Source organism: Mercenaria mercenaria, chromosome 1 (assembly GCF_021730395.1).
Source record: "Mercenaria mercenaria strain notata chromosome 1, MADL_Memer_1, whole genome shotgun sequence".
Classification (NCBI taxonomy): Eukaryota; Metazoa; Mollusca; class Bivalvia; order Venerida; family Veneridae; genus Mercenaria; species Mercenaria mercenaria.
In genome coordinates, this window is record NC_069361.1 from 49148642 (window position 1) to 49171113 (window position 22472).

General features: G+C 35.6%; 1 protein-coding gene across 2 annotated transcripts in view; it reads left to right on the forward strand.

The window, feature by feature from the left end:
- LOC123522882 (uncharacterized) overlaps nucleotides 1–22199 on the forward strand; it is a 112728-nt gene extending 90529 nt beyond the window's left edge. For both annotated transcript variants that reach the window (XM_053547019.1, XM_053547015.1), the window contains exons 17-20: nucleotides 1633–1725; nucleotides 2711–2877; nucleotides 8003–8118; nucleotides 13302–22199. In XM_053547019.1, the coding sequence (XP_053402994.1) occupies nucleotides 1633–1725; nucleotides 2711–2877; nucleotides 8003–8083 (341 nt within the window). In that variant the 3' untranslated portion in view covers nucleotides 8084–8118; nucleotides 13302–22199. The remainder of the gene's footprint in view (nucleotides 1–1632; nucleotides 1726–2710; nucleotides 2878–8002; nucleotides 8119–13301) is intronic.
- Nucleotides 22200–22472: the final 273 nt, after the last annotated feature.

Sequence of the window (22472 nt, forward strand, 5' to 3'; positions counted from 1 at the left end):
GGATTTATATCAGTAAGTACTTATAGGACTTATTTGAAATTTCATTATTGTCATTAGTTGGACTGAGCCAATGAGGGTAGATAACTATGGACTGATTTTATGTCAAATTACCTCCCTTTATTTCAAATTAAAATGGGTATATCTCCGTAACTAATGAAGATACTGATCTGAAATTTCATTTATGTCAACAGATTTATTTGGCAGATCCTTCTTTTGTTAACTTACAATCATTTTTTTTTAATTACTTCCCTTTTACATTACTATAAATAGCTTATTTTTAGTAACTTTTTTATTATTGGCCGTAGGGAAAACACGAGACCAGTTTTCTGTGGTACAACATGGATGGTACCTCCAATTTTTAGGTGTATTTTGACATATCTGTACCTTGTAAGAATTTTTTTTTTCTTTTTGGTTTAATTTCTTCCCTTTGTTGTTCCTATCCTTTGGACTTAGATATTTTTTCTGAGGACCTTCTTGTCCTCAAGTGCAATGATAACAGGTGAGCAATATAGGGCCATCATGGCCCTCTTGTTAGGTCACTCCATCAAAGGTCAAAGTCACAGGGGACAGAACATAGAAAACCATTTCTGATCAACACTTTGAGCACTGCTTGACCAAAAATGTTGAAAATTCATACTAGGATGATTGAAAATGCAGAGTAGATTAGCCCTACTGGTTTTTAGGTCACTTGATCAAAGGTAGAAGTCGCATGGGCCATAACATGGAAAATTGTTTCTGATCAATAACTGGGGAACCATTTTACTTAGAACCTTCAAAATTCTTAGGGTGATAGGACATATGGTCCCTAAATTTTTTTGGTCATTCCATCAAAGTTCAAGATCACAGGGGCCTGAAATTGAAAACCATTTCGATCAGTAACTTGAGAATAGCTTGACTTAGAGAATGTTGAAACTTAATAATAAGATGATTGCACATGCAGAGTAGATGACCCCTATTATTTTTAGGGTTACTTCAAAAGGTCCAGGGTTATGACACTTGCAAAAAGTAAAATGAAATGATAATTGACAGTGTCTGCTAAAACCAAAATGAACTTTCTTGGAACTTACACAGACTTGTGCAGAGTGTGTATCACTATAACATCTAGGTTAAGCTAGATAAACAGCAGTTTGGATTAGTATCTCCAAAGTAATAGCCATTGGACAGGTTAAGTCAAAGCTTGCTGTATAATATGAAAGTTCTTAAACTTTGATCTCAGCAAGATGTCTCAATAAGTGACAGGTCAGATTAAATAAACAGTTCAGTGTTTCAAAATATTTATGACCATTGATAAACAGTCAAAATTTTGTAAATTGACAGTGTACACTCATATAACATGAGTAATTTTAATTGGAGTGTAAACTTTTTTATTGACTTGAGCATATAGAAATATTCTAACTTGAGATGAAGTCACCATTTTTGTTCTGTATATGTTAGACTTGAGTGAAGTTACCTTTCTTGTTATAATGGTATGTTAAGACTGTACTAATTTGATGATTTAAAGTTATTTTGCTTTAATGTAGGGAAAGTTCCTAATATCATTGATTTGCACCTTTTATTATTTAAGACATCTAGATGTCTCAAGAAAGGTACTGGCACCATATTCATACTTCTTTTTGTCATATTCATTTTCAGGCATGGCCACTGGTGGTGTTTTAAGCCCTTTTATATTTTTCGTTGTGCGATATTTGTATCGTCGCACAAAGAAGATGAAACAAAAGGTACCATGTAAGTACATAAACCCTTTATAACACAATGCAGGTGTATTTTTTTGTTAGGCCAATCTCTTTAATGGGTAATTATCTGTAAGCATCAGATTATTTTCATTTAGAAATTGTAATAAATTGTAACAAAACTGGTATGTCAGAAGTACAAGTATTTATCGACATTGACATTTTTAATGAACAAAATGTGTATGACATCCCTATCTTCAGTATTTCTGTACTCGAAAATGCGCCTGTTTTTAAACCATTACTGAATATTTAAAAGTTTGCCTGACTTAAAAATAAGCCTGTCTGGATAATAACCCACCAAATCCTTATGAAAATTTTTAATTGGCCGCAGCTTATTTTCAGGATTTCACGGTATTTCAAAAAAGTTAGCCTTGTTAATCTGGAAATAGACTTGAATCCAGCAAACAGGAATGTGAAAGGTGCCATGAAAAAATGTGCCACATTCTGAGCAAATGGAACTTGTAACATAATTTATTAAGTTTTCTATGTGCGCTAAAACTTAAAGAATGTAGAAAACATTGTTGAAAAATGCATGTGATAATTGCCTCATTGCAGTGTATTTATTACTTGTTGGGGACATATTCTCTTTTAATGTCTTGTTAACTCCATCTAATTACAAACTTTAGAAAGGCATGTGTAACACAAACTTACATGCAGAAAGTGAGGCGCCTAAGTGTAGTTGTTAAGGTTGCTGCTTGTAAACCACTTGCCCCTCACCTATGTAAGATCGAGCCTCACTAGAGGAGTAGAATTCTCCATATAAGGACATATAGAAATTCTTTGGTTCTACCCAGATGCATCTGGGTAGTCTATGACTAAGTCTACCCAGATGCCCCTAGTGATGAAATAATGCCCAAAGGGGCAATTGGGGTCTTCCTCATCCATGAAAGCAGGAAAGTGTGTGTGGGTAAAAAGTAAAACCTTTGGCAGTGGGTATTCATAACTCTGTTACAATTTTTTCTTTCACCATATTTTACCAGATCCAGAATGTATGTATGCTCCAAGAAAAGTGCAAACCAAAACCGAATATGGAAATACCAATTTAAATATTGGCGATGGTGCAACAGTTCATTTCTACAGTGATAGAAAGAAGACTGTGCCAGACATGTCAGACAGTTCGGATGAAACCCTGCTGAAATATGTGGTAGTAAGTATATTTTTGTATTCAATGAAAATATTTAAACAAGTTGATTCAGTTGCCTTTCATTGTTGTGGGTTCAAAGGCTTGCTTAAGGTGCAGAGTTCTTACATGTGAGAAAACTATCCAGATGTAAAAAAGCTACCCATCTGGCTTACCAAAAGGCATTGGGTCTACCCATATGCCCTCCTGTCAGAAATAATGCACAGAGGAGTAGTTGATGCTTCCTTCACCATCAAAAGCTGGAAAGTGGCCCAATGACATTGTTTTGTCAGTGTTATATCAACCCCTCAATAAACATACAACCTAGCCTGATTGCTGTAACTTGCAGTCACTGCAAGGAAACTATCCAGTCAATTTGAGGAAGGTCTTTGGTTCTCAAGTACCCAGGGCTCCGGAATTTTGCCGTTTGTCGGTTTTGGACCGGTTTTTTACTTGTCAGACTGATTCATGAAGTAAAAAAAAAAACGAAAAAAATCGGTACCATAAAATTGGAGAAAAATGTAAACTTCGGTCTGAAACCTCAATACATGATCACCTGCCAAGCAGGAAATTGTTGTTCGCACCCTCAGATTATCAATAAACATGTCAAACAGTCTGATTGTCACCTTGAAAATCGGTCCGTAATTAGCACCTTGCACAAACAGTGCTCGCGCGGCATATCCTTTAATGTTTGCAGGCAGTCAACTGCAATGTATTAAACATTTTTGACTGGTTTCCAAATCCTTCTGACTGGATCTGAATGCTTTTGACGGGGACCAGCTTCTTTTTTTTAGAATCCAACAGATTGTTTTATTTCACAGGACCGGTAGGAAGCATTTTCTGATTTGGGGGAGTGGGGTGGGGGAGCACACATATTGAAAATCAGCTAGAATTGACTCGCTGTCAAAAAAATTGCTAAGATGATTACCAAAATCAGTCAAATTATTGGGGGAGAACCCCCTTGTTCCTCAGCCCTGTTTCAAAAGGCTATGTTTGATCAAGGGTAAAAAACAAATGGTCATTGGATTTAGCGGGAAACCGATGTAAATAATTTTTAAAATTACTTGATTTGTAAAAATTACATGATTCAATTTGGGACTCCAGTTGAAACAAGTACAGAAAATCGTCATTGCAACCCACTGTACAAAAAGAAGGACTGGGAAACCTGAATGATAAAGAAAACCGTAGTAGCGCTGTATACCAAATCGGTCTTTACATAACGTTTCAAGATGAAATTTTGTTTACATCAGAAGAGAACATACAACTTTATAAAATGTAGTCGCTTATTGAAGTACAACGCCAGTGAAATGAAATATCCACGGCCAACTCGCGTGACCTATTGGTACATGTGGGAAATTCGATCTCAGCGTTCACAGAATGTACACATTCGGTCTGGGGCAGAGTATTCTTAAAATACTTAGGATGTTTGGCAGAGAATATGTGTCAGGATTTGATGGTGGCCGGTGCGAGGTGTTACCAACGGTTAGGGAGGTAGTGTGCACCGCCTGACTATGGCTAATCTTTACCTTGGAAACTAGCACTTAATTGTTTCCCTATATATTTTCGTGTGTGTATTTTTTTGTAGTTTTTCTGTATATTTTTCACTGTATATACATTATATACTTAAGCATGGTGATGACTATTTACACCTAGATCAAACACACGCCACAAACATTCTGTCTACAAATATAACTAAATTTGCACCGCTTTTCGTCAAGCTTTATCACATGTATGCAGGTACATATGATATACAAAATATCGCAAGTATTTCAATACTTATGCTCGGCCAGCACAAGCTTCAACCAACAACCATTCAAAACCAAACAATTAATCTGCAAAACTCAGAGCAAAATATATATTTGAACAATACACCACCAAACTGCAGAAAATCAATTTATACACCTCTAAAACTCAAAAGAACCCATCAACACACATATTCAAATAACCAACCAAATCATAAACTTCAAATTTACAAAAGAACCAACAATTCCAACCGCCAACAATCAAGCATCAACTTCAAAACAAAACCACAATTAAACAACCAAACAACCAAAATATTCGCTGAGCAAATCAACAATTATGTACAATAAAATGTACGCCACCAATCTCCAACAAATAAATCAAGAAACAAATCTTTCCTTCAAAAGATCGAGCCACCAACTGACTCTAAACAACATTAAAAATACTGCATGTATAACATGCGTCTTTCTCTCGCTAAAGCACAACCAAAACTGATAAACTCTCATAATATTGTGTAAAATTCCATATACCTGTCAACACCTAATTATTTTGCCCACTCTCTCTCTATACCAGAGCTCCAGGTAACTCTCTCTATACCAGAGCTCCAGGTAAGCTTTTGGTGCAATTGGGTATTTACCCATCACTTTTTGTCTGAATTGGGTATTGGAGATCTGAATTGGGTAAAAATAATATCATTACCCAGCCTTTTTAGAAGTAATTGGGTATTTGCTAAAACTAATTTGGTATTTCACCAATCTCGCACAAACAACTGAGTATTTTTTGCTTACAGTATACATGGTATATATCATTAGCCTGGATTGACTAACTGCATAAAAGTACTTTAATAGCACCCTCCAATTTTTAATACAAAAAAGTATTTAAAATTGTAATGAAAAGCGATTAATTAAAATAGTATTGTCATTTTTTTACATGCCTGTGATCAGTGTAAACGTGTGTTTTAATTCAAAGTACCAAAGATATTATTCCATACTGTTGTTTTCTTTTTCACTTTTAATGTAAGTCGGAGATCAATTCGTTCACCACAATATGCATTCTCCCATAAGATGTCATCCAGTATCGGTGAAACTACATCGTCACAAAGAGATAACTGTCAGTGTTGAACAGCAAAAATATCGGACTAATTTGTTTGTTTGTGCTGCAACAGTGTTTCTTTCTGCCCTCTTTTACATTTTATCGGCGTAAAGAAAATTGTTTACAAAGTGTCCAAATAACACCAATCAGCCAAAGCGTCCAAATAACACCGATAAGCCAATTGAATGGTCTTGTGATTTTTCCGATAAATTACAACCTGTTTTACGGTAACATTCAACCAGTCAGTTGTCTAGCGTTAAAGTCTCATACCCGTTCTAGTTATAAGGAAAATACGATACGCAAGCGATTTTTATTGAATTGCGTATTAGGAATTTTAATTGCTTTTTAGTACGCTGCTATATGAATTCAATTGGGTTTTCTGCAATTTTAATTGCGTAAATACGCAAATACACAGCTTATCTGGAGCTCTGCTATACTGCAGTGGTTATTTAATCAGCGAGGTTTAACAAGTTGTATAATGTAGCAACATGTAAATACAGATAAACTTTTTTCTCTCTGCTGTTATAGCTAGTGTACAATATATATCTACAACTTCTGGTTTAACGCCGTTTTGCAACAGGCAGCTACGAATTGTTCTTACAATGTGTCGAGTAAATCACTTAGACGCATTGTATTTTATAAAATTCCATCAAATAATGAGAAAACATCACAAAGTATCTGCAGTGAATACGGTACCGAAGTAACTAGCAGTGACAGACTTATTTCTCTACTCTACTGGTTCGAGTCGTAAATTCGGCCAGAACATAAATATTTGGCCACCCACTATAAAGCTTTGTTTTGGAGCCAGATGCTTGAGAACGCATCTGTGTCATTACAAGAACTTGAATAAGCAACAATGTTGGCAAAAAACAACAAGTTGGGGTGAGTAGAAAAAAAGGTGTCCTTACTTAAATTGTGTATTGTAAATAGCAAATATTTGGTCTCGCAGGTCACGTCAGGTCATTGCACGCTCTCTATTATGCTGAGGCTCGGCACGGGTCAATTCAAATTTATAAACATGAAAAGACCATGTTCTAACTGAATAATATTGTCCATCATTGAAGTCATTGAATTTCCATAAAATTTGCGGTAAAGTCTACGTTGGTTTTTCACGTTGATGTCATTTCCTTTTGAATTATCCGTTTTGGGGCCGTAATACGTTTACACTTTGACACGGAACGCATATATATAAAAACATGTTATCAAAGCATGTGAGTGCAAGAATCTCTCTGTTAACACACATTTATTATCCTGTTAAAATACCCCCGAAAAGTGACAAGAACAACAGTTTTATGCTAGAATGTGTAATAAACAGTGACGTAAAGATTAAACTACGTCATGCCGGTGTGAGAAGAATGATAGGCGCCTTTTTGATCTCTGTTGGTAAATATTTCCCATGAGGTATGCTATTGAAAATTGATTGCAGTTGTTTGAAAAAAGAACGATTTTGACTGTAGCATTGATTTATTTCCAACAAAATGTTGAAAATATAACCACCTTTAGGTTTAAAAAGTGGCCAAATATTTACAACCTCGAGAAGGTAAGATGTGGATGCTAAACCTGTCCATCATTTTAAGTGTGGTTTTATTGTTTACCATAATGTAAATGGCTGTTAATGATAAAAATAATGTTGCTTGTATTAAAGCACATATGGTGAAATTGTTTTGCAAATCCATTGTACAAAGAAACATTCTGAAATATTTATGAAAACAAACACAAAAAGTGGCCAATTTTACGACTCGAACCAGTATCACGTTTCACAATTATGGTATATTGGTATTACAGTGGGTGGGGTAGCGCTGATGTCGTGATTGTCGTTTCGGACCGATTGAGTTTTCGAAATTTCCGGAGCCCTGCAAGTACTAATCTGTAGAATACAGTATTACTTTCTTATTCAGTTAAAATGTAATTATGCAGGTTTAACTCTGAACAATCTAACAAATATGTATATGAAGCAATAGTAATATAATGATGTAATATGTAATAGTAGTAGTTTCCTGAAAGTTGCCAAAAATAAAGCCAAACAAAGTAACAAGTGTCCAGAACTCTAAGTATGCATGTGGAAGGTAAACACACACTGGTTTACTTTTAGATCAATAGAGTTATTTAACAGGGTCATAAAACTACAGAGAACCTATGAACTCTCCCTAAATGTATACCAACGAATGTTGTGCCTTTAATATCTATGTTTTAAAAAGATTACCAGGGTTCCCATGCTATTGGAAAATCGGGGGGAAAGTTCTTGATTTTTTAAAATTAAATTTAAGCATGCTGTTCAGAATACTGTAACAGTTGTTGTTTGTTATCATTGTAATTTCAGGCTGTGTCTGGTCCTTCAGATGGAGTGGAAGAAAGTAGGGAGGTGTCAGGATTATTAAGTGAACCAAGTAGCAGGGTTTAGAGAGTGGGGGCATTGTACATTTCCATCTGCTTTAGGTAAGCGATGCATTTTAAGCTCACCAAAGAACAAGAAGCACTAGGTCAGCTATTGAGATCGCTCTGTGTTTGTTATATGTCTTGAACAGTTTTTCAATTAACATTATAGAGGTCTCAATTTTTACCCAATTATAATGAAACTTTTGTCAGAATCTTTCACCAAAAAGAATTTAAGAACAGTTGATTGTCTGATGTCAAAAACTAGGTCTTAAAGTCTAGCCATAGGAAAACCTAGATATATTTTTAACTTACTCTACGCAAAATATGGTCAGTTGTTTTCTTTGTGAAATAATGGTGAAGTTTAAACTTTAATCTTCTGGGGTCAAAATCTAGAGGCAGCACTTTTTACCTGATCTATTTCAAACTTTTTTAAAATGTTTATATTTATTTAATTTAATAAAATCAAGGTAAAGTTTATGTGAGACTGTGTCATCGGGGTAAAACAACTAGTTAAATGATAGAAAACATTGTTCACACTAGAGGTCATATCATCTACCTGATGTGTATGAAACCTTGTCAGAATGTTTTAGATCCAGTCAGATTTTATATGTGATCTGCATGAAATAGTGTCAGAATATTCCAGGCCAGATAAAGAAACTGGGTCATCTGGTCTGAAAAACTAGGTCATCAGGTTTAATCATGAAAAGACCTTTTTTTAAACTTACTCGGTCAGCAATTTCAACTTCCTTTGCATGAAACTGTTAGAATGTTCCCCTTTTTGGATCAGGTTTGAAACACCACTCAAGGGGCCTCTGTGGCCGAGTGGTTAAGGTCGCTGACTTCAAATCACTTGCCCCTCATCGATGTGGGTTCGAGCCTCACTCGGGAAGTTGAATTCTTCTTGTGAGGAAGCCATCCAGCTGGCTTACGGAAGGTTGGTGGTTCTACCCAGGTCCCCGCTCATGATGAAAAATAGTGCACGGAGGGGCACCTGGGGTCTTTCTCCACCATCAAAGCTGGAAAGTCGCCATATGACCTATAAATGTGTCGGTGCGACGTTAAACCTAGCCAAAAGAAACAACACCACGCCCTCAGGCATTGGTAGCCTAAGCACCTGAGCATGCTCAAGCAACTTGTGTGGTCCTGGTTTGTTCAGGGTTGGCTATTAGTATAGGTGGATGGCCTGGCATTCTTCATTCGTCAACTTGCATCCTGCTGCAACATTTTAACTTAAATATCTTGTCCTCTAAAACTACTGGTCAGACCTTTGAACAACTTCTGATGAACAGCTTGATGGATCTTCATCAAACTTGGTCAGTAGCATCATTATAAAGTCCTGTCCTAAGTTTGTTCAAATGGGTTTTCATCAAACCATGTGTGGAGCATCATTATAAGATCCTTTACAAAGTTTTTCCAATTGTGGGCACTTAGGGGGTCACAAGCGCTTGAAAAATGAATACCTTTAAAGAACTTCTTCTCATGAACTGCTTGATGAATCATCATTAAAATTGGCCTGTAATATGATAAGGTCTTATGCCAGATGTGTTCAGATAGGGGCACTTGGGCCCATTTAGGGATCACTAGAGTTAAAATAGAAATATGCAACAACATATAGAAAAAAAAATATATAACTTATTATGCCCCCACATTTATTTGAGGGGTCATTTAGCATTGCTGCTGTCTGTACAGCTATCCATCCCTCTTTACGTCCTGAAATCTTATGTATCCAACTCCTCCTAACTTTCACAGATGAACAGGCTTGACGTAAAGGTGAAAATATAGGAAGGAATTTTTTTCTGTGACTATTTTTACTGCAGTTATTGCCAGTTGATAGAGAATAATCTTGTGTGTTCAACTCCTCCCAAACTATTGACCTGATTGCTTCAAACTTTCACAGATGAACTTGCATGATGTGCGAATGACCATAAAGGAAGGCATTGTGTCTCCCCCCCCCCGCACAAAAGGTGGGGGAGACGTCTCATATTGTTTTTGCTGTTTCCGTCTGTCCGCATTAAGCATGTCTGCACAAGTCAAACTGCTGCCTGGATTTTGACGAAAGTTTACAGGAGTGATCACTACCAAGCCTTGTTGTGCATATCGCGGACATGTTCTGCTTCGCTGCAAAAAATGGCCGTCTGAGCTAAAGATAGAAAAATATTGTCCTTCTTTCACAGGTCAAACTTCTGGCTGAATTTTGTCAAAACTTCACAGGAGTGATCAGTACCAAGCCTAGTTGTGCATATCACCGACCCAGTCCGCACAAAATGGCTGCCAGAGATACTAAAGTTAGAAAAATCTTGTACGACTTTCACAGGTCAAACTGCTGGCTTGATTTCGATGAAACTTCACAGGAGCGATCACTACCAACCCTTGTTGTGCATATCTCAGGCACCTTCCGCTTTGCCGCACAAAATGGACACCAGAGCTAAAAATTAAAAAAATCTTGTCTGGACTGCTGGCTGGATTTCAACAAAATATCACAGGAGTTATCACTACTAAGCCTAGTTGTGCATATCGCCGACATGTTCCGTTATGCACAAAAAGGCCGCCAGAGCTAAAGATTAAAAAATCTTGCCCGGCTTTCACAGGTCAAACTGCTGGCTATATTTCGACAAAACTTCACAGAAGTGATCAGTATCAACCCCAGTTGTGCATATCGCTGACACGTTCAAAATGGTTGCTAGCCAGCCAGCCATAGAATACATAGGGGGGAGACATATGTTTATGTGACAAAAACACCTTTTAGTTTTTTTCTGTGCATATTTTTACTGCAGTTATGGTCCTTTGATAGTTTTTGTTGTATAGAGGATGGCACAGTAAATGGGAGCATCCATGTCCTAAGAACATAATTTCTAGTTTTTAGCTTGACTATTCAAAGAATAGTCTAGCTATATAACTCACCCTGGTGTTGGTGTCGGCATTACACCTTGGTTAAAGTTTTGCATGCATGTAGATATGGCTATCATTTAAAGGCATATAGCTTTGAAACTTTTTTTTTGGCCGGGTTTTCGAATAAAAATCAGGCTTGTAGATTAGGTCTGTCCAGGTGGACGGATAGGCGATGGATTGAATATTGAGTCTCATATTAACCTTTTTGTTCACTCAATATCTGGACAAGTATTTAACCTATGACCTTGAAACTCTGTACATATGTTGGTCTTGATGTGTACATGACCGCTATTGATTTTGGGGTCAAAGGTCAATGTCACAGGGATATAAACATTGAAAATGGTGTTTTTGTGCCCCCCCCCCCCCCCCCCCCCCCCCCCCCCCCCATGAGTGGTGGGGGCATATAGATTTGGTCTTGTCCGTGCATCCGTCCGTCCGAAGTTCGTGACACGCCTAGCTCAAAAAATATTTGATATGAATTGATGAAACCTTGCATGAGTCTTTATCATGATATGAACTTGCGCACCTCCTATTTTTCGTCTGGCACCACCCCCAATTTTCAGAGTTATGGCCCCTGAAATAGTCAAAAATGCACATTTTCACCTTGTGACACTCCTGGCTCAAAAAGTATTTGATATAGATTCATGAAACCTTGCATGAGTCTTTATCATGATATGAACTTGCGTACATCCTATTTTTCATCTGGCACCTCCCCCTATTTTCAGAGTTATGGCCCCTGAAATAGTCAAAAATGCACATTTTCACCTTGTGACGCGCCTAGCTCAAAATGTATTAGATATAAATTAATGAAACCTTGCATGAGTCTTTATCATGATATGAACTTGCGCACCTCCTATTTTTTGTCTGGCTCCTCCCCCTATTTTCAGAGTTAAGGCCCCTGAAATAGTCAAAAATGCACATTTTCACCTTGTGACAAGCCTAGCTCAAAAGTATTTGATATAGATTCATGAAATCTTGCATGAATCTTAATCATGATATGAACTTGCGCACACCGCTTATTTTTCATTTTGATCCGCCTCCTAATTTTAGAGTTATGGCCCCTGAAATAGTCAAAAATGCACATTTTCACCTTGTGATGCATCTAGCTCAAAAAGTATTTAATATAGATGGTTGAAAACTTGCATAAGTCTTTATCATGATATGAACTTGCACACCTCTTATTTTTTGGCTGGCTCCGCCCCCTATTTTTAAAGTTATGGCCCCTGAAATAGTAAAAAAATGCACATTTTCACCTAATTATGTGCCTAGCTCAAAAAGTATTTGATGTAAATTCATGAAACCTTGCTTGAGTCTTTATCATGATGTGTCCCTGCACACTTGGCATTATTCCTGAGAATCTTTGCATTTATTACAGAGTTATGGCCCTTGAAATAGCCAAAATAGTGGATTTTTTGTTTGTGAAGCTCATAGCTCAAAAAGTATATGGCCTAGAATAATGAATCCTTTTCATATAAATACTCCATTAAGACTGTAAACATTTTAATTATTTCCCCTTATTTGTGACAAATGTACCAGTGGGGGACACACCCTGTGTCCTACAGACACATTCTAGTTCTTACTTTTTTTTTCACCAATTTATTTCTTTAATTTCATTTTCTACCTGTCCATTTCTTTTTTCCCTTTTTCCTTCAATAGTGCTTATTAATTTGGGGGTTATTTATTGAATGCCTTTATTAGAACTTTAACTCATTATCACCTAATTTGGAAAACCCGGCCAAAACGTCAGACATTAGCTGCTTGTATTTATCTAGGTCAATTTCCAATCTCACTGGGTCAAGACCCATAACTCTGACATGAATTTGGCCAAATTATATCCCCTTTTACATGCAAGTTACTATCTTCAAAAGTATTGTAAATATTGAATTGAAACTACATGTATTTTCATTTCTATAAAACTGGGTGATACTAAGCATCAAGTCGCATAATTCTGACATGCATTTTGGCCAGATTATGCCCCCATTTTTTCTAGATCAATTTCCAACCTCTCTGGGTCAAATTCCATAACTCTGACATGTATTTTGGGCAAATTATGCCCCAGTTTGGACTTAGACTTATTCTTCGAAGTGAAAAGAAAAAAACAGTTCAATCATGGGATCATACTCGAAGATTAGTAAAATGAAGATACTTGATTACATCCAGAGTGTACTAAGTAGTTAAATATTGTATTTTTATCAGCAACTGTTAACAGTTTTACAAGTTCAGATAAATGCAGTGTAAATGGTTTTACCCTTGCCTAAGTCTTTTTAAGGAGGAAAAATAGACATGTTCTTGATAACCTATTATGACTTCATATATCATCCAAGTTTAAATGCAGTTCATTCTTCTATTTTCAGGAACAAAGAATAACAGATTTTTAGAAGATTTTTCTACAAGTCATCGCAATATTTCAGTTAGTCTCAGGCTTTTACTTTAAATTAGATTCTGTAACATCAGACTGGAATTTTGATGAAAGTTATAATTACATTACAGACTGGACTCTGTTTAGATTTGGTTTTAAAGATGCACCTTCTCAATTTTGAAGAACATCACTCATGGACTTATTCTCATAGATGTTGTTCAACACTTGTTATATTGCTTCTTTCTAGTGTTCAGTGCTGGATGATTTACTTAATTTGGTACTGTTTCAAGCAGTGTCGGCCTGGACTGGATGCAGGGGAGATAAATTTGAACCTGCTGTTGCCTCGGCTGGAAAAAAATCCATCAGTTTCTGTTGAGGGGGTAGTCTTAGTCATTTTTTTTTTTACATTTTACACCGACTTCGAACCATTCACCCTCCATTGATGTTGCCTGCCCACTTAGCTCAATAGGGAGAGTGATCTACGGATCAAGGTGTTGTGAGTTCGATCCCCGGGCTTGGCATAATACATTCTCCATGACGATTTGATAAAAGACATTGTGTCTGAAATCATTCATCCTCCACCTCTGATTTATGTGGGGCAATTGGCAGTTACTTGCGGAGAACAGGTTTGTACTGGTAAAGGATCCAGGAACACTCACTGGTGAACTGCCCGCCTTTACTGAAATACTGTTGAAAAAACAGCATTAAACCCAAAACAAGCAAACAAACAAACTCATTGATACTGATTTGAAACCTTGCTTGGGATGTAGAATTAGTTTTAAGAAACCGTCTATCTGGCTTGCAGAAGGTCTGTGGTTCTACCTAGCTGCTAAACCATGTATGAGGAGTACCTGGTGTCTTGCTCAAGCATCAAAAATAGGAAAGAATCAAAGGAAGGCATTAAGTCTGAAGTCATTTGTCCGCCACATTTGATTTATGTGGAGAAAATGTCAGTAGTGGTACAGAATCTAGGAACACTGTTAACTGACTTCAGTGCTGTTGAAAAATAGCACCAAACCCAAATAAGTGATGTTGATCAAGCTGAACTGGTAGCTTATTGTTTTGTGAATGTTAGTTCTCATCCACTAAATTATATCTGTGTATTATTGGTAACATGGTGGCAGAAATCTGTACCAAATGTTATATGTATACGTATTTTATTTTTTCTCTTTTTTTATCAAAATGAACAAAAAAAGTAGAACAAAGCTCACCATGTATCTGCCTATAAGAAACAACATTTCTTAAACAGTGGTACTTTTAGCTTCCTCAGCATTATGAAGATAGTTTAGGACTGGTTAGCCCAGTGTCAGTATAATCTAACTGGGTGGCGTATCGTGTCGTGTGTCTATGGCATGATACGCCAGTGAGGCAGCACTTTAAAGCTTGGCATTGTGCTCACTGCTACTATTAGACACCGTCATTATTAAACTGACGCTAAACCTGAACATGTTCTATGTGGTTCTGGGACAACGTGTATGAAAAGAAGTGAAACCACTATCTTACCTTGCATGATCGTAAGAAACAACTTACAGGATCAGAACAGGGTTTTGCTGCATTTCTGTTGTTCCTGCAGGCATAAAAGTTTTGATTTCATATCTAATATTTTCATTTTGATGTTAATGAGATATGAAACCAAAATTTTTATTATGCCCCCACTTTTGGGGGCGGGGGCATAATAGATTTGCCCTTGTCCGTCAGTCCGTCCTTCCTTCCGTTCGTCCTTCCAAGAATGTTGTGTCGCGCGTAGCTCCAAAAGTATTTGACGTAGTGTCACAAAACTTTACAGGAATGTTGGTCAGCATGTGTAGTTGTGCACCTGGGGTTTCGCGTCCGGATTCATTCAGTCATGTAGGAGTTATGGCCCCTGACTTTGTAAAAATTGGTCATTTTAATGTTGTGTCGTGCGTAGCTCCAAAAGTATTTGACCTAAAGTCACAAAACTTTACAGGAATGTTGGTCAGCATGTGTAGTTGTGCACCTGGGGTTTTGCGTCCAGATTCATTCAGTTGTGTAGTAGTTTGGCCCCTGACTTAGTAAAAAATTGGTCATTTTAATGTGTGTCGGGCGTAGCTCCAAACGTATTTGACCTAGAGTCACCAAAGTTTAAAGGAATGTTGGTCAGCATTTGCAGTTGTGCACCTGGGGTTTCGCGTCCAGATTCATTCAGTATTGTAGGAGTTATGGCCCCTGACCTAGGAAAAAATTTGTGTCCTTGTCATGTAGTGGGGGCATCTGTGTCCCATGGACACATTTCTAGTTTTTACTGTTTTGCACTGTATAGTATTTACTGTGTTGATGGATTAAAATCCAAATCTAATCATATCAGAATTATATTCATGTGTTGTTACTGTATGAAATGTTTAGTAAAGATGTTTAAAGGGATACACAGTGGATGAAAATTTAAGATTCTTCTTACTATTGTGGAATCAATGTTTTTAATATTGAACTGATATGCAAGTTAAATTAGATCTATTAGTATTTCGGTGATGCACTTTTTAAAGCACCTTTTTTATCATTAAATGGGGAGTTCTATAAATCTTGTTTAATATAATATATACGTAAGTAAGCAATTTTCATTACTTTGCTAACCTGACATCTTTATGCCAGGTTAGGAAAACATGTCGGAATTGTTACAATATGTTATATTTCACTTTTGTTTTTAAATGTATCTCAATTTTACCATGGACATAATAAGATAATTACAGTTTCATGGTCTGATTACTAATTAGATAATTTGTCATATGTTGTTTTTCTTCAATAAAACAACATCTTTCTGTTTTCTTCAATTAAATGAGTAATAACGGATAAATGAATCTTGAATATAACTTGGGAAATATACACGAGTATCCCTGTAAAGACGATGCTCATAAAAACACTTGTTGAATAAGATAATTATGTTTTTTAAGTTTTTTCCATAGAATTTTATAACTACTGGTTTGAGTCGTAAATTCAGCCAGGTCTTAAATAATCGGCCACCCACTTTAAAGCTTGTTTTCGAGCCAGATGCTTGAGAACGCATCTGTGTCATCACAAGCACTTGCGTTAGCAAAAAAGTCGGCAAAAAACAAGTTGAGGTGAGTAGAAAAAAAGTGGTCCTTCCCTAAAGTTGTGTACTCATTAAATACCAAATATTTTGTCTCGCGGGTCTCGTGATGTCATCGCACGCGCTCGTTTATGCTGAGGCCCGGCTAGGGTAAATTCAAATCTAAACTTTATAACATGAAAAGAAAATGGGCTAACTACTAAAACGCGTTAAAGTTAATGAATATATTGTCCCTCAAAGTCATTGAATTTCCATGTCTACAAAATGTACGTTGTTTTTTTTCCGTTGACGTCATTTCCTTTTGAATTATCTGTTTTGGGGCCGTAATACGTTTATGCTTTGCCACGTAACGCATATATAAAAAGGTGTTATAACTGCACGTTAGCACAAGAATCTCTTTACTCTCAGCCCCGAAAAGTGTCAAGAACAGCAGTTTTATGCTAGAATGTGTGATAAACAGTGACGTAAAAATTAAACTACGTCATGCTTGTGTGAGAAGGATGACAGGCGCTTCTTAAATCTGTTTGCAATTATATCCCACAAGGTATGCTATTGAAAATTGATTACAGTTTGTTGAAAAAAGAATGATTTTGGCTGTAGCATCGATTTATTTCCAAGACAATGTTGAAAATAAAACCAACTTTATGTTTAAAAAGTGGCCGAATATTTACAACCTCTAGAAGGTAAAATGTGGAGGCTAAACCTGTCCGTTATTTTAAGCGCAGTTTAATTGTTTACCATACTGTAAACGGCCGTTAATGATAACAATCAATGTTACTTGTATCAAAGCACAATATGGTAGAAATTTTGTTCAAATGAATTGTATAACAAAAGAAATATTTATGAAAACCGCAAAAAGTGGCCGAATTTACGACTCGAACCAGTATGCACATATCACTTTTTTGTATTTTTGTATGTACATGTATTTTTAAAGTGCTAGATATAATTGAAACAGATGCAGATCAGCAGGGGTGGAAGTAAGTAAGATTTAAAACAAAATAAAGATATTTTGAATTAAACTTTTTACAGGCTAAGTCCTCAATAAATATTTGGCACTTGAAAACTTTAAAAAAAAATTAATTTAATTTTGTAAAAAATGAGTAAGGAGTGAGTGATAACTAAGATATTCTTAAAGTTTTAAATAGGATTAAAACTGCAATGTTTCTAAATGTGGTCCAAAATGATTAAAATTTACACAGGAAAATTACCAGTTAAAATTGTTTTTGACAAGAATTCAGTAGCTTCATACATTTTGAAAAATATCATTCTTCACACTTGGAGTAAGAATAAAATACAAAATCAGTGGTGTTGCCTGGTATTTTAAAGAAAAACCATGTTATAGAATAGCAGAATCACAATAATTTTCATTAACTAGAAGTTTATATGGAAAAATACTGCTGTGATATTTCTGGCAAAACTTGTTTTGTAATATAAAAGCAGGAAGTTGAAAAATAACACTGTAATTAAGACAGGTGGAAATTTCATTACATACATACAATGTAGTAGTTACAGGTGTGTAATTACCTGTAGAAAGTTCCATTTCATTTCTGCTGTTTTAAAGTCTAGAAAAATGACTGTCTACCCATGAATAGCTTCAGAAACAGACTTTACAAATGTCCTACAATTACCAGTAGAAATATATTTTTCCCAGTAGATTGTTTTGTATAATTATGTGGTGTGAAATCTCAGTCTCATCCCTGTATTCTCATTACCTTTGTTGATCTGCACATTCCATAAATTATGTTATTTGACCAAAGCAAATAACTGTGATAAAGTGATGGTTCTTGAGATGTTTTTATGTCAGTATTTCATATTTGGTGTTACATCTTAAGTTTTGATGTATTTGAAGGTCTATAGATTTTGAGAGTATTGGATTATCTGGAAGGTGTAATAGAGTTAATATATAAGATTATTGAGTACTCTGAAATCAATATTATTAGGTTATTTAACATTGTTTTGTACGATATGGAGATATATTTGGACTTGTACCCAGCTGAAAAAACCATATTGGACGAGCTGCTAGGCAAGTCCAATATGGTTTTTCCAGCTGAGTACGAGTCCAAATATATCTCGTATTGTTCAGTACAATGTTAAATAACCTTTTTATTCTATATCTATTTTATTTTAGTTTAAATTAAAAATGATTCACTGAATATTGTATTTCTGCCTTTTCTGTATTTTCTGTACATAGAGCGCCTACTTCACCTGATTTACATTCGGAACATTTTCACGCGTTTTGGGCTTTATCGTATGTTTAACATGGGACTGTTGAACCGTCCAAATACAGACAAAATACAGGTTTTTTATATGCATGTGCGTGCAATACAGTAATATATTGTACGGTTACGTGTTGCATATAAACCTTCACGATTGGATAAATAAAATAGATATAGAATAATTTGTTTTATTGACAGTTAAATTATGGTCTGTAAGTATTCAAACAACAGAATATTTTGTAGTTAGAAAATAAAATCAGTATACAATTATAAGACAAGCAAAATGTTATTAGCTCACCTGTCACATAGTGACAAGGTGAGCTTTTGTGATCACCCTTCGTCCGTCGTCAGTCCGTGCGTGCGTCCGTCCGTCCGTGCGTCAACAATTTCGTGTCTGCACGATAGTGGTTTCATTTATGATTTTATTTTAACCAAACTTGCACACAACTTGTATCACCATAAGATCTCGGTTCCTTTCTTGAACTGGCCAGATCCCATTATGGGTTCCAGAGTTATGGCCCCTGAAAGGGCCAAAATTAGCTATTTTGACCTTGTCTGCACAATAGCAGCTTCATTTATAATTTGAATTTAATCAAACTTACACAAAACTTGTGTCACCATAAGATCTTGGTTCCTTTCTTGAACCAGCCAGATCCCATTATGGGTTCCAGAGTTATGGCGCCTGAAAGGGCCAAAATTAGCTATTTTGACCTTGTCTGCACAATAGCAGCTTCATTTATGATTTGATTTTAACCAAATTTGCACATAACTTGTGTCACCATAAGATCTTGGTTCCTTTCTTGAACTGGCCAGATTCCTTTATGGGTTCCAGAGTGATGGCCCCTGAAAGGGCCAGAATTAGCTATTTTGACCTTTTCTGCACAATAGCAGCTTCATTTATGATTTGAATTGAATCAAACTTGCACAAAACTTGTGTCACCATAAGATCTCGGTTCCTTTCTTGAACCGGCCAGATCCCTTAATGGGTTCCAGAGTGATGGCCCCTGAAAGGGCCAAAATTAGCTATTTTGACCTTGTCTGCACAATAGCAGCTTCATTTATGATTTGATTTTAACCAAACTTGCACACAACTTGTATTACCACAAGATCTTGGTTCCTTTCTTGAACTGGCCAGATTCCATCATGGGCTCCAGAGTTATGGCCCCTTAAAAGTCCAAAATTGGGTATTTTGGCTTTTGCAGCCATATAGATACTTCATTTATGGTTTTATTTGATACAAACTTCCAAAATATCTTCAACAACAATAAATCTTGGATTCCATGACAAAACAGATCCAATCGTAGGTTCCAGAGTTACTTTATATCTGATTACCTCCCCTGATTGTAATCAAAATGGATTTATATCAGTAAGTACTTATAGGACTTATTTGAAATTTCATTATTGTCATTAGTTGGACTGAGCCAATCAGGGTAGATAACTATGGACTGATTTAATGTCAAATTACCTCCCTTTATTTCAAATTAAAATGGGTGTATCTCCGTAACTAATGAAAATACTGATCTGAAATTTCATTTATGTCAACAGAATTATTTGGCAGATCCTTCTTTTGTTCACTTACAATAATTTTTTTTTTAATTACTTCCCTTTTACATTACTATAAATAGCTTATTTTTAGTAACTTTTTTATTATTGGCCGTAGGGAAAAACCGAGACCACTTTTATGTGGTACAACATGGATGGTACCTCTAATTTTTAGGTGCATTTTGACATATCTGTACCTTGTAAGAATTTTTTTTATTTTCTTTTTGGTTAAATTTCTTCCCTTTGTTGTTCCTGTCCTTTGGACTTAGATATTTCTTCTGAGGACCTTCTTGTCCTCAAGTGCAATGATAACAGGTGAGCGATATAGGGCCATCATGGCCCTCTTGTTTGTATTGTTACTAAGTTTTCAGATTTTATTGTACATAAATTGCTTGTAAACTGGATAAACAAATTAGTCTTATTGCAGGAATCGCACAGTTTTCTTGTAATTCTAGCAGCATGAATATTCTTCAGTTACTTGCATTGCATCAAAATGAAAAATAGTTCAAAGTTTTGTGAAAAGCAAATTACAAACTGTATCTTGATTGCATGGAACATAGATCTACATTTTATTTTGAATAAATTTGTTATTGTTTTTAAAAATTGGTTTAATCCCAAGGTCAGTATAAGATTTGTTTAAAATATGTTAGACCTTCAGATTACATTGAATGCTGCAAATAAATATGGTTGTTTTGTTTTAGTGATAAATAAGTTATTTTTTCTGTGTTGTTACGTATTATTGCCAGATTTTTTGGACAAAAGGTCTCAGTTATATCTTAAACTGCAAAATGTTATGGATTTTAGGCAAAACGCTTACAAAATGCTGCAACCATGGTTTACTATACATTTGTGCTTGCAGAAAGCCTATTAGATGGATTTGAAACCATATTATCAACAGGCAGAAACTAAGTCACTAGGTTAAATCATAGAAAAGCATTGTTAAAACACCAGAAGCCACATGTTCTACATGATGTCATGATTTTTTCAGGATGTTTCTCTACGAATCTGAAATGTTTGAAACTGTATCAAAAACTAGGTCATAATGTGAAAAAAAATAGAAAAAACTTTGTTAACACAGTTTCTATATAATTTTCATAACACTTTTGCAAGAATGTTTGTCTCTATGAAATCTAGCTTATGTTTAAAACTGAGTAATCTGAGATTAAAAATTAGGTCATTTGGTCAAATTATAGAAAAACCTTGGCCACATTTTCTACCTGATCTTTATGAAACTTGGTCAGAATGTTTGTCTGTGTAAGATAGGGTTAATTCTAAAACTGGGTCATCTTAGGTAAAAATATAGGTCACTAGGCTCAATATGCCACATTTTCTACCTGATCTTCCTGAAACCTGGTCAAAAATTTTTTTAGTGAAATCCAGGTCAAGTTTTTATCTGGGTCATCTAGGGTCAAAACTAGGCCACTAGGTCAGATCTTATAAAAACCCTGTTAAAAGTCCAGATACCATATTTTTACCCAATATTCATTAAAGTTTGTCAACATTTAATTTACTATGACATCTTGATTTAATCTAATCTAATTAAGCTCAATTCTGGGTCCTCTTAGATCAGAAATTAGGCAATTTGACAGGAAAACCTTTAACATACTAAGGGCCACAATTTATACTTGATTTTCATGAAAAGTTGTTTTATGAAAGCTGGGTCAAATTCGAAAGTTTGTCATCTGGGGTCAAAAGCTATGTCTCTAGGTCAAAAAAGCAAGAACAAATGTCTGGTTTTTGTTTGATTTTTTTTTGTTTTTTTTTTCATTCTTAAATTGTCAGTCAGTATTAACTGGTATCAGTAAAAATGTTTGGTATGAACTAAAACTAAAATACTTTTTAATATAATCAGATCGAAGTTTCTTTCATTTAATTCAAACGTTATTCAGGCAAGTGGTTCCGTAACATGTGCTCAGTGTGTTAACTATCAGGCTATTTTATTCCATTTATCAGTTGTCTCCTTTATTAATTAATATTTGTGATATTTAGTAGGATGAAAAGACCTTTTGTCCAGAAATTAAACAGTGTATCCAAGAAGTAAAAATTTGTCGTGGAAAATTCATTACTGGTCAAATAAATGTTAGAAGTGATATGCCTTGTTTTGTTAATTGTTTAGTTCGCTTTATTGCCATGTAAGGTTACAGGTAACCAGTCTGTAAAATTGATGGTATGCTTGATAGTGACCTTATGCCTGAAAACTGACTGTTGGAAAATGCTTTGGTCAGTTGACTTAATTACTTGATGATAGCTTATGGTCTGTGTAATTAAGAGCCAAGAGACCTTCTTTGTGAAATGTTTCAGGAGTGTTGCTTGCCAATCACTTAAATATCCCATACTGCTATTGGCCCATGAATATTCACTCAGA